At 32.3% G+C, this 11,235-nt stretch overlaps 1 protein-coding gene and 1 long non-coding RNA gene across 2 annotated transcripts; both read left to right on the plus strand.

The window, feature by feature from the left end:
• Window positions 1-250: 250 nt before the first annotated feature.
• On the plus strand, window positions 251-3,128 carry LOC131647861 (uncharacterized). Its single transcript, XR_009297986.1, has 5 exons — window positions 251-519; window positions 877-975; window positions 1,149-1,208; window positions 2,031-2,259; window positions 2,914-3,128. It is a non-coding gene; the product is annotated as an uncharacterized LOC131647861 (long non-coding RNA).
• A 2,322-nt stretch (window positions 3,129-5,450) lies between these two features.
• On the plus strand, window positions 5,451-8,628 carry LOC131653512 (glycosyltransferase BC10). The gene is made up of 2 exons (XM_058923675.1): window positions 5,451-7,016; window positions 8,149-8,628. The coding sequence occupies exon 1, from the start codon at window positions 5,873-5,875 to the stop codon at window positions 6,983-6,985; it is 1,113 nt and encodes a 370-aa protein (XP_058779658.1). The 5' UTR covers window positions 5,451-5,872; the 3' UTR covers window positions 6,986-7,016; window positions 8,149-8,628.
• The last annotated feature ends 2,607 nt before the right edge of the window (window positions 8,629-11,235 follow it).

Raw genomic sequence — 11,235 nt, forward strand, 5'->3', positions numbered from 1 at the left:
CATCATTTGATAAGTTTTCAATTGTCCATTTTCTTACATAATTAATAATGTCTTGACAGATTTTTATTGGAATTGTGGAAAACTTTCTTGAGTACAGGGAAACCTGTTGCATCCCCCTAATTATTACTTATCATTTATTTATTTTATTATTCTTTATTATTGAATACTATTTAATTCTTTCCACAAATCCAATGTATTGAAACCGTGTATTTTTTCATTATCCCATATTAATGTAATCATTTGTGTTCTTTTTTCTATTTCAATGTGAAAAAACCTCTTCCCAATGCTGCCTATTTTGTTTCCCTACTCTATCAATAAATCCTCATCTCATTTTATTTTCAATCTCATTCTTCCCCTCTCTCAAACCCTAAACAATTATCTCTCTTTGTAAAATTTGACTCAAAGGGTGTTGATTCAATTCCCTTTTGATGGTTCGTTTGAAGAAAAAAATTCCTCATCCTAATCTACTCCGTCCACTCCTTCTACCTTTCCAGTGACGCTCCTCGCGATTTTCAAACCGTATGTTTTCCATTTCTGCTTTCCATTTTCATTCGTCTTTCAATTTCTACACTATGTCATTTCGTCCTTTGTATCTCACTTAAATTTGTTTGAATCTAGGGTTTTATATCGGATATGCGTTGAATCATTGGTCTCTCTATTTATTTGGTTCTCTTTTATTTCATGGGATATTAATTTGTTTTTTGTTTGAATATGATTTAGGTTTTCATAATTGATTTGGTTATATGGTTGAATTTTAAGCAGAGTGATTTTGTATTCGAATAATTTTATTTTTAATTTATTAATTTTAGAAGCAATTTTGATACTTAACTAAATCTTTGTAGTTTCATACCTAACTTTGTTTATTGACTTTTGCAGCTATATAGAGATACAATCTTAAAAATATTCGCAAATCATACCATGTTTACTTGATTCCATTGTATAGTTGTCTTGAAAATTTTCGGGTGGTGATGAAAGGTAAGTTCTGAAGAGGAATGTAAGGTTATTTTACTGTCTTTCTCACAAACGATGTATGTGTTAATGTTGTTTCGTTTCTTAGATTCAGTGAAGGTTTTGTATTTACAAGTCCTGAAACTTACTTTTTGTTTGTATGTTTTTTTTTATTGATTTTGTGTCTTTTTTCTTTTCAGCATCCTTTTGCTTTTAAGTTCGGAATAATAAATTGGCCACTGCTGAAATGACTCTTGCAGGTAATTCAAAGTTAATCACTTATTGACATGCTTCTTCTCTTTAGAGAAATATTTTAAGAAACTCACAGAAGATTGAACCGATGAGACCTCTGAATCATATGATTAAATTGGTTCAATTAGCACACGTAAAAAATTATCGAGAATGATGTGTCAGCCGAAGAGGTTATTTTTCTTCTCCAAAATAGTTTTTTTCGATTGTCTAAGCAGTTCAAAGCAGCTATACAATTTTGGAGGGAATTTAGCAATTTGTTGGCTTCATTATCGAACTGTTTGATACTGTCGCTATATTTTTTTTTTGAAAATTGTGTCTTTATAAATGAAACTGATAATAAGCTTTACACTTCATAGTTCACACACACTTATTAGTCAAGTAGTGAGTGGTGTGTGAGGGTGAAGAATGTAAATGATGGTAGTACACAACTTATTTCTTTCAAAGAAGTATGACTTAATGGATGCTTTAAACTCATAATCCATTTCTCTATTTTTTTTCTATATATGGAATATGTCATTATTGTATGAAGCATATATGATGGCTTTTATGAGCATTGATTCATATGAATGATAGCTTTTTTTATATATGGATGATGATTCACTATTTTTCAAACTCACGTATAATCAATTTGATTCACATATGATGGCTTTTATGAGTATTGACATATTTTACAATTCATCCAATATCTTAAAGATACATTCTAAGTGTACAAAGAAAAAAGATACATCATATAACTAATTCTATTAATGATCTTACTACCTTCATTTTTTTTTGGACACACCATGAATAATATTTTATCATTATTTATTTTGGTTCATTATTTTTATAAGGTTAAGCATAACATATAAATTAGAGATGGGAAGACAACTGAAGAAGAGTACGCAAATTTGGGCCAGACATCTTCCACCTATTCATATGACCTCCTACCTCACTATTATGTTTCTTCCATCTTCATTGTTCGTATTTAAATTTCAAAACTTCCTCGCCTCCTCCTTCACTGATTCGACTTCCTTCATTTTCCCCAATACGAAATCCCAATATTCAAGTTGCTAATCAAAGGTACATCGTACTAATTTACAAATTTTACTTATTCCAATTTCATTCCTAATTTGTTGTGTTGTTCATTCCTAATCCTATTTCGTTTCAAACTTTGTTGTGGCTAATTAGCAAATGTTTATGGCATAAAAGAAATAAATATACGTTTGAACAAAGTTGATGTTAACATAAATGTTTTAACTTTGTTGTCTTGCTATACTTTGCTTTTCATACTTTGTTTCTTACTTTGTTGTTATTTGCTTAATATATTTGTTCATATATTTCAATTTTTGAACAAAGTATAAATGGTAGTATTCTTTATACTTAACGTATTTTTTGTAGTACAATGAATCGAAAATTTGATTGCGTATAAGATATCAACAAATCAAAATAAACACGGCGTCTGGCGGTTCAAATTATTTTATATTATTTGTAGATATTATTGGTATTGTGCATGAGATAAACAATATCCAATCCAACTCAGTCAAAAAGAAAATCGTTGGGTTAGTACTAAAGTTGAAAGATATGAAGAAATAGAATTACTTTATTAGTGTTCATGTTTTTTAGTACTTTATTTTGTAATTTTATTCATTAAAATGTATATATAGACTAATATTTTTTATATTTCCATAATCAGTGTCAAACACAAATTCTGACTAAATTTTGTTATATTTGAAGCTCTTTTTGTCTGCATGTGGAGAAAATGATCCAGATTCAAATATTACTGAGAAAGATGAACATGTTGATTATGAAGTATTTAGAGCTAGCTACTCAATTCTCCGGGACCAAACCATTCAAGAAATTAAAGATTTAACCAAATTCTTGAATAGATTTTTTGGATAATTAGAATTAAATATATTTGGTAGCCTTTTTGAACAAGGATGTTAACTTTAAGAAGTACTAAACAACATGACATGTTTTGGTTTATCACTATTATACATATTTAAAGTTCGTTTCATATAATTTGTGTTGCATGTGTTTATATAGGATTATTATGATAAACCAGATGTGTTTAAAATATAGTAATTGTTTAGTATATTATTTTACAGTAGCTTACATGACTCAACTAATAATACAATGTATAGAATGGTCTTTTAATATGTAATACAAATATGTTGTTGCAGGAAATGCTAACTGTAGTACATTAAAATCGTGATGTCTTCAATTCCATTAAGTAAAAATTGATTTTTGGATGTTATAATGTTAGTTGCAAGGTATTTTCTATCCCACAATATTTTTATATATTATACAGACGCAATTAAGAAATTGTTTAATGCGCATGCTTGATATGCTTACAAAATATACACGCTCAAAGACCAATGTGCATGCCACTGTCCATATGTATTGACTGTGTAATAATTGCTATAGTGGTAGACAATAGGTAGTAATTAATTGATTTAAATTACTACAATCTTAATTTCAGACTTGATGTTGGTTTCTATGCATCTATTTAATTGATTCTTCATTATCAATGTAATTTTCATATGGGAGAATCCAAGAAAAAAATTGTTTTTGTTATTATTAATAAAAAATTGTTTTTGTTTTATTATTAATAAAAAAATTGTATATTTTGATTTTGGTGGCATTAATTGGTTAGTTGTGCCAATATAGATGAAGATCGTTGTCTACACAATTTTCTCAACCACTATTGTCAAACTTAGCCACAGTTGCAAAATAAGAGTTTGTCTTAATTTACCCCTAATCTTTTATTATATATGATTATGTTAGTTATCATTTGTATAAATCCGATTTAATTTTCAATTTATCTATATCCACCTATGATGCATAGGTATCGTGGTATTGGTACGGGATACGACATTTTCTTAAAAAATCATGGTACGGGTATGTTAATACTTCCCAAGAATTTTCTATGAAATGTATGAGTAAAGAACTAATTATTAGGCTCACAACAAAACATCACTATAAAAGTTTAAAAAAATAAAAAAAATAATGTTAAGATAAAATAACAAATAAATTAAAATACATAAATATACTATATTGATATTTGAGAAACTCAATATTTTTACTTGAATATACATTTTCGACGGACCGAGACTATTTAATTTGTATATATTTTATATACATTTTTTAACCATCGCAATATTGTATTTATTTAAAATTTATAAAGACATTGTGTGACACGTGCGAACGCACAGGTAGACGACTACTTAATTATTTCATTTATTTTTCTACTAAAATATACATGATTGACTGACCGAAACTACTTAATTTGTATATCTTTTATATACATATCTTAACCATCACGATATTATTTTTATAAATGGGAATAAGTTACAAATATTTTTATAAACGGGAAAAAGTCATCTGTTGATACAATTACTTTTATAAACGGGAATAAGTTACAAATATTCTCTAAATGGAAAAAAGTCAATTGTTGATACAATTATTTTTATAGATGAGAATAAGTTACAAATATTTTTATAAATGGGAAAAAGTCTACTGTTGATACAAATATTTTTATAAATGGAACAAGTCTACTGTTGATACAATTATTTTTATAAACGAGAATAAGTTACAAATAATTTTATAAACGGGAAAAGTCGACTGGTGATACAATTATTTTAATAAACGGGAATAAGTTGCACATATTTTATTAAAGGGACACACGGGTTCCAAAACCTTACTCAACTATGCAAAACGATGAGTGCGGAGTGTGGCAGACTAGCGGGCGTTGCACCTTTTATAAACGGGAAAAACTCAACTTTAATACAATTATGTGTTTGTGTGAAGCGTACGAAATCATATACTCATATATTTTTCAACATAATTTTTATGTATATCTTGACAACTACTACAACCTGATACATTAAATTAATATTTATATGTGAATTTTTATTGAAGACATTTTTCTCTTAATTCGTACATATTTTTATATATATTTCTTAACCATTACAGTATAATATTTATTTAATATTTATATTAACATGACCCGTGCGAACGCACGTGTCCTATAACTCGCACGGGTCCTTTACTAGTTATATTTATAACAATAACAATATTACAAAATTTATAGTTAGAATAAATCAAATAAAGATATAGTACTAGTATTCTAAATTTCTAATACACTCAACCTGATTGATAAATTGATTAGTCCAACCCGGTCCCACCATAATTCCAAAAACCATTAATGAATCAATTAATTCCTCAACTTAAACTTAACTTCTCATTTATATATACACACCGGTCGCATCTTGAATTCAAAAAATGAATTCAGTTAATTTTCCCATTTTCATTTCGTTTTTTCAGGTCCCCAATTCCTCTCAATATCAAACAAACAATCAAACAAAACGTTACTTCTATGGCGGTAACATCTAGTAGTTACCCTCATCATTCAACCTCCCAAACCTAACATGAATAAACAAAACCAAAAAACTCCACCCACTCCCCACCCTCTCAATCATTAAATTCAATAACTCTCACTTCCCAAACCCCAAATCTCATTCTCATCAATTTCATCACCAAAACCAAAAAACCTAAAATCACAATTCCAGACCCTAACCATAACCACCACTTTTCTCATCCCTCATCATCATCTTCATCATCATCGCCATCTTCATTGCAATCTCCAAGAGTTTTGTTCCCTCAATTCAGACTCATAAACCTAACACCAAACTCAATGTTCTCAACCCCATTCGTTCTCACTTTCTCTCTCCTCCTCTCTCTCCCAATCCTCTTCTTTCTCGCTCCTCGAATCCTCCCTCCCCACCCCACCCCCATCCCAATCTCCCCCTCCGATGAACTCGATGACATCAACCTCTTCAACAACGCCATCGCTCATTCCTCAACCCCTCCTTCCTCCCCTCACCCCTCCAAATTCTTCCACCTCTCTTCCAAAAACCCTAACCTCAAAATCGCTTTCCTCTTCCTCACAAACACAGATCTCCATTTCACCCCTCTCTGGAACCTCTTCTTCCAAACCACACCTACCAAACTCTTCAACATTTACGTCCATTCAGATCCCTCATTCAACATCACAAACATCAACACCAACAACAACAACAACAACAACCCTCTCTTCAAATTCATCCCCTCCAAAAAAACCTACCGCGCTTCCCCCACTCTCATCTCCGCCACGCGCCGCTTACTCGCCACCGCACTCTTAGACGATCCCTCTAACTCCTATTTCATCGTCCTTTCTCAATTCTGCATACCTCTCCACTCCTTCGATTACATCTACCGTTCTCTCTTTCTCTCGCCGACGTTCGATCTCACCGACACCGAATCGACGCAATTCGGTGTCCGTTTGAAATACAAAAGCTTCGTGGAAATTATCTCCAATGGTCCGAGGCTATGGAAACGCTACATCGCGAGAGGGAGATATGAGATGATGCCGGAAGTTCCGTTTGAGAAATTCCGAGTTGGATCTCAGTTTTTTTCTCTAACGAGAAAACACGCTTTGGTTGTGGTTAAAGATAGAACTCTGTGGAGGAAATTCAAGGTTCCGTGTTATCGTGAGGATGAGTGTTATCCTGAGGAGCATTATTTTCCGACTTTGTTGTCCATGGTGGATCCTGATGGGGTTACTAGCTATACGCTTACTAATGTTAATTGGACTGGGACTGTGAATGGTCATCCTCATACTTATCAAGTGGATGAAGTTTCGCCCGAGCTTATTCTCCGGTTAAGGAAGTCGAATCATTCGGAGTCTTATTTGTTTGCGAGGAAATTTGTTCCTGAATGCTTGGAACCCTTGATGGCCATGGCAAAATCCGTGATTTTCATGGACTGAATAATTTGGGAAATTTTGAGATCTTGATATGGTAGGTTGTTTGTTATTATAAATTTATTGATATTGTTATTTTCAATTTTGTTGGTGATGAATTCAATTTGGAACTTTTGTTTGATGTTAATTTTTTCAGGTTTTTTGTTGTTGTTAGAATCTGTGCCTGATGTTATATTTGTGATTGAAGTATTCCTTGATATGTTTAGGGTTTTGTTCAGTTACTTTTTGCTTATTAGAATCAAAGCTAAGTTGAGATTTTGACATTTGAGGACAGAGAATTTTGAAAGGACTTGGAGTTGCTTAAAGTGTGGTGGTATGGGTGTGTGTAGAGTGCACTTGTGATTACTTTTTAGAAATTAGGAATGGGATTCTGTTGCAGTTTATGGAGTATAATTGCTGTTTATGTTGTTTGTGCTTTGCGGTGAGAAAATTGTTTGGAATTTTCTGCGCACTGAATGTCAAAAGCATGGTGCTAAAATCTTAGGTAGTTTATCTTTGTGTTAGTAAAAACTTGAGTTGATGCTAACTAGTGTGAGTGTGTGTAGAGTGCATTTGTGATTACTTTTTAAAAATTAGGAATGGGATTCTGTTGCAGTTTATGGAGTATAATTGCTGTTTATGTTGTTTGTGCTTTGTGGTGAGAAAATTGATTAGGATTTACTGTGTGCTCAATCTCAAAAGCACGGTGCTAGAATCTTAGGTTGTTAATCTTCTTGTTAGTAAAAACATGATAGATGCTAACTGGGGTTGGTCTGGATGTTAAGGATACAACTCATATCTCAAGAGTATGCGAGTTCAGAACCTGATGTAGATATGCGAATGCTTCATTAACTAGAGTGGATGGTGGACTATATTATATGCATAGTTACTAGCATTTAAGTAAATCAAGGTAAGGGTACTTCCCCGTGTTAGAAGTACTCATGCTTAAGAGATGGTGGATATTGGGTGAGCCTAATCTGTAGTACTATTATTCTTATGGATAATGGAATTTCCTATCTGCCATATAGAGTAGTTTTTCTTGGGTTTTGTTTGCTCTTGTGTGCAAAGTGCAAACTCATTACAGAACTTGCCAATCCTTGTGTTAGCATTTGTTTCCATTAGTTTCTTAATCAAATTCTGCAGCAGTTGAGATAACTTTTTCTTAATCGTATTTTACTCTATTCTTGCAGATGAAAAAATTCAGTGAAGATATTTATGATGAGACAATATTGCTTAATGTTGCCGTGGCTATAGCTTGATGGGATATACAGTTTGAAGAAGCAATGTGCGGTATATCTGGAACTTTAATGGAGAGACTCAATATTTCATTAAAATGATGAGTCAATATTCAAAATTGAAAACAGTGTGAGATAGGTAGATGAGACACCTGCCTGAGTTTAAAAAAAGAGAGGCAGATGATGTTTAGTCAAGTGTATTATTCAGTTGGTGCAAGTGGTTAAGTAATTGCCAAAGAAGATTGTTTAGGTAGTTTTGTCTTCTGTTGGTTTTTTTGTACATACCAAGCGTGTAAACTTTATTGGTAAGATGCTCCAAAAGTACTTCTTTTAGACAAAAACACATGAGGTTATGTCTGAACATGAGGCAGCAGTGATGATGATATAAAAAAAACTGCCCAAATTTGGCCAGTTGCTTGTGCATTTTGCAATTGATCCCTTTTGCATCTTTTCTGGTTTCTAATTTTATTGGCCCCTCTTCTCCTTTTGCTTTTGTTCTTTTTGGGTCTTTCTGGTTTGCTCATATGATCCCTTTCTTTCGTGGAAACTAGAAAGTATCTGATAGTATCAGATTCCTTTCCTTAAGATAGTGATATTAGTATTATTTATTCAAGCATACTGATTTTGACTTTAGCAGTGGCAGCTGCTGCCAGCTGGGCTGTGTTCAAATTTTGTATATTATGTGTACATCATCATTGACTATAGGCAATAGCATTAGTATGTTGTTTACAAATTACATATGGTGAAAATTAGAAATAGAAGTAAAAAAAAAAAATTTGGAAAGATGAGAAAAAAAATTAAATTATTTACATGAAGCAATGATGGACGATGGTCACGGATAAGCTCGGATCCGTGCAAGTGTGGACAAAATTTGAAGTTGTCGGTGATGATCCAAGTTGTTTTGTAGTACTGTCTCAACAAAAGAAGGGGCCCGCAGTACGACTTAATGAAGTGTTTATGTTAAAGGACAAGGAAAATTGTACCACTTTGCTTCACTTGCTGCCAACAGTGTGGGGACCGGCCGGCCTCATAGATCAGCAGCACAAACTTGTTTCTTGAAGAATCTACCATAACCCACACTTGAGTTTCACAATTCACACCCTTGTGTATCTGATAATTTGACCATAGTACTAATAAATCATAAATAATCAATTTTTTTTACACATAAAATTCCATATTTTGGATGTTTTTTTAATTTAAAATTATCATTGAGATTTTTTTTTTTACAATAGCCATGTTTTTCAATTTTTTTATCACAATAGCCATGTTTTTCAAATTTTTTATCACGATAGCCATGCTTCCGCACGATATTTCTAGTACCAATGTTTCAAACAAAAAAATTCATAATAAGGAGGAGGCAATACCAATGCTTTCAACAAAAAAGTTCATAATAAGGAGGAGGCACCAGAGCAATTGACGCATGCACTAAAAATTACATAAAGACGCCATTGCTAATGGGGTATGCACTATTAATGTGTCAGTCCTATTGGCGCCTAGTTGTAGGGTAAAGAGGAGGTGTTAATAGGTGTGACGCCTATGTATTCTTATTTTTTATAAATAGGTCATTCATTTTCTACCATTTTCACACATCTTCTTATTTCATTCTAAAGTTTCTCTTCAATTTTTCTAACATGATTATTAAAAGAGATGATCATATTTGTTTTCTATTCTCAAGCCTCCATGATGATCCGATTTTAGAACACTTAGATTTTCAAGCCTCTTGAGATGAACTTGATTCGTTGGTTAGACAAAGTGATTAAAGACAGTGAAAAAATTAGAAGAATTGATAGGCTTGTTTCAGTGTTTAACATTGCGCATGAGAATAACGAAGCACAACGTACGTGAGAGTCAATTAAAACTGACAGTTATGTCTGTGTTATGATGTATGGACCATATGATATTTGTTTGATGATTGTAATATCTTAGATATGTTGCGGTGTTAAGTCCTTTTATTTGTTCTCGTGTTGTTGTTTTAAGTGTGTTCCTGTTCGTTTTGTTGTAACCGAAAGTTGTATTCAATATAAATTTCATGGTTACAAAAAATACGTTACATATCAAGAGTGCATACAATTATTATATTGTGGAGCTTGTTCCAAGATTGAGACAATGTTCCTGTGTGTATCCTGAGTTACGATATATACCATATAATCTTATCATTTTGTTAGCCAAATCCATTTTGATTCTAATACGTGTGTTGTTAGGGCGATCTTTTTTTTTCTTCGTATATTTTTGTTGGGGCAAACTACGCCCCCTTGAAATTTTCATCGTTAATGGAAAATCTAACCAAGACAATGCAATATGTGAGGAACTTTTGAATGCCAATTTGTTTGAAGAAGTGGCTATGGGCCAAGGTATTTATCTAAGGCACCTTAAACATCATTATAGAAATATGTTATTAAATGAAATTTCGACTGAGAACGAAAATTAATTAAAACTCCTTGTAATATTATAAATATCATGTATTTACCTTTGTTAAGAGCCTTAGATAAACAAGAAAATATAATTGGGGTTTAACCGTTTTGTCTCATATAGTTCTTTGAGTAAAAACGCACACAACAGTAATTGTTGCTCCATGGTAAGTTGTTATTCTAATATTGCTCAGGCCTTTGGTTGTTTATATAGTTTACTTCTTCATAAGTAGGGGAAAATCTAGTTAGATGGTCCTCGTTGTAGATTTCACAAAATTCAATATGCCTTTGTGCAACTTTGATAGTTGTTTGGCCAGTTCATCTGCCGTCCAGGTTAACAATTTGTTTTGAGCAATAATAACAACATCGATGTTTAGTTCTATGATACCATTTTATCTCTAGGAAGGAATTCTATTATGTTGTCCTTTATGACCACTGAGTGTCATTCGCTCAATGATTGTTGTTGTATCTTTCGCACTTTTGGACATGAGAGAACCTCCAATAGTAGCATCTAGTAATAACTTTAGTCGTTGTTAGAGTCAATTTTTGAAGATGTGTATTTGCGTGTGTTCGTCAAAATTGTGGTTTGGACATTGTCTCAGCACGAACTTGTATCTTTCCCACGTTTCACAGA

The sequence above is a fragment of the Vicia villosa genome, linkage group LG2, assembly GCF_029867415.1.
Source record: "Vicia villosa cultivar HV-30 ecotype Madison, WI linkage group LG2, Vvil1.0, whole genome shotgun sequence".
NCBI lineage: Eukaryota > Viridiplantae > Streptophyta > Magnoliopsida > Fabales > Fabaceae > Vicia > Vicia villosa.

Bases quoted from the DNA above. Each gene is read 5' to 3' on its own strand.
- LOC131653512 (XM_058923675.1), top strand. From the start codon at position 5,873: ATGTTCTCAACCCCATTCGTTCTCACTTTCTCTCTCCTCCTCTCTCTC.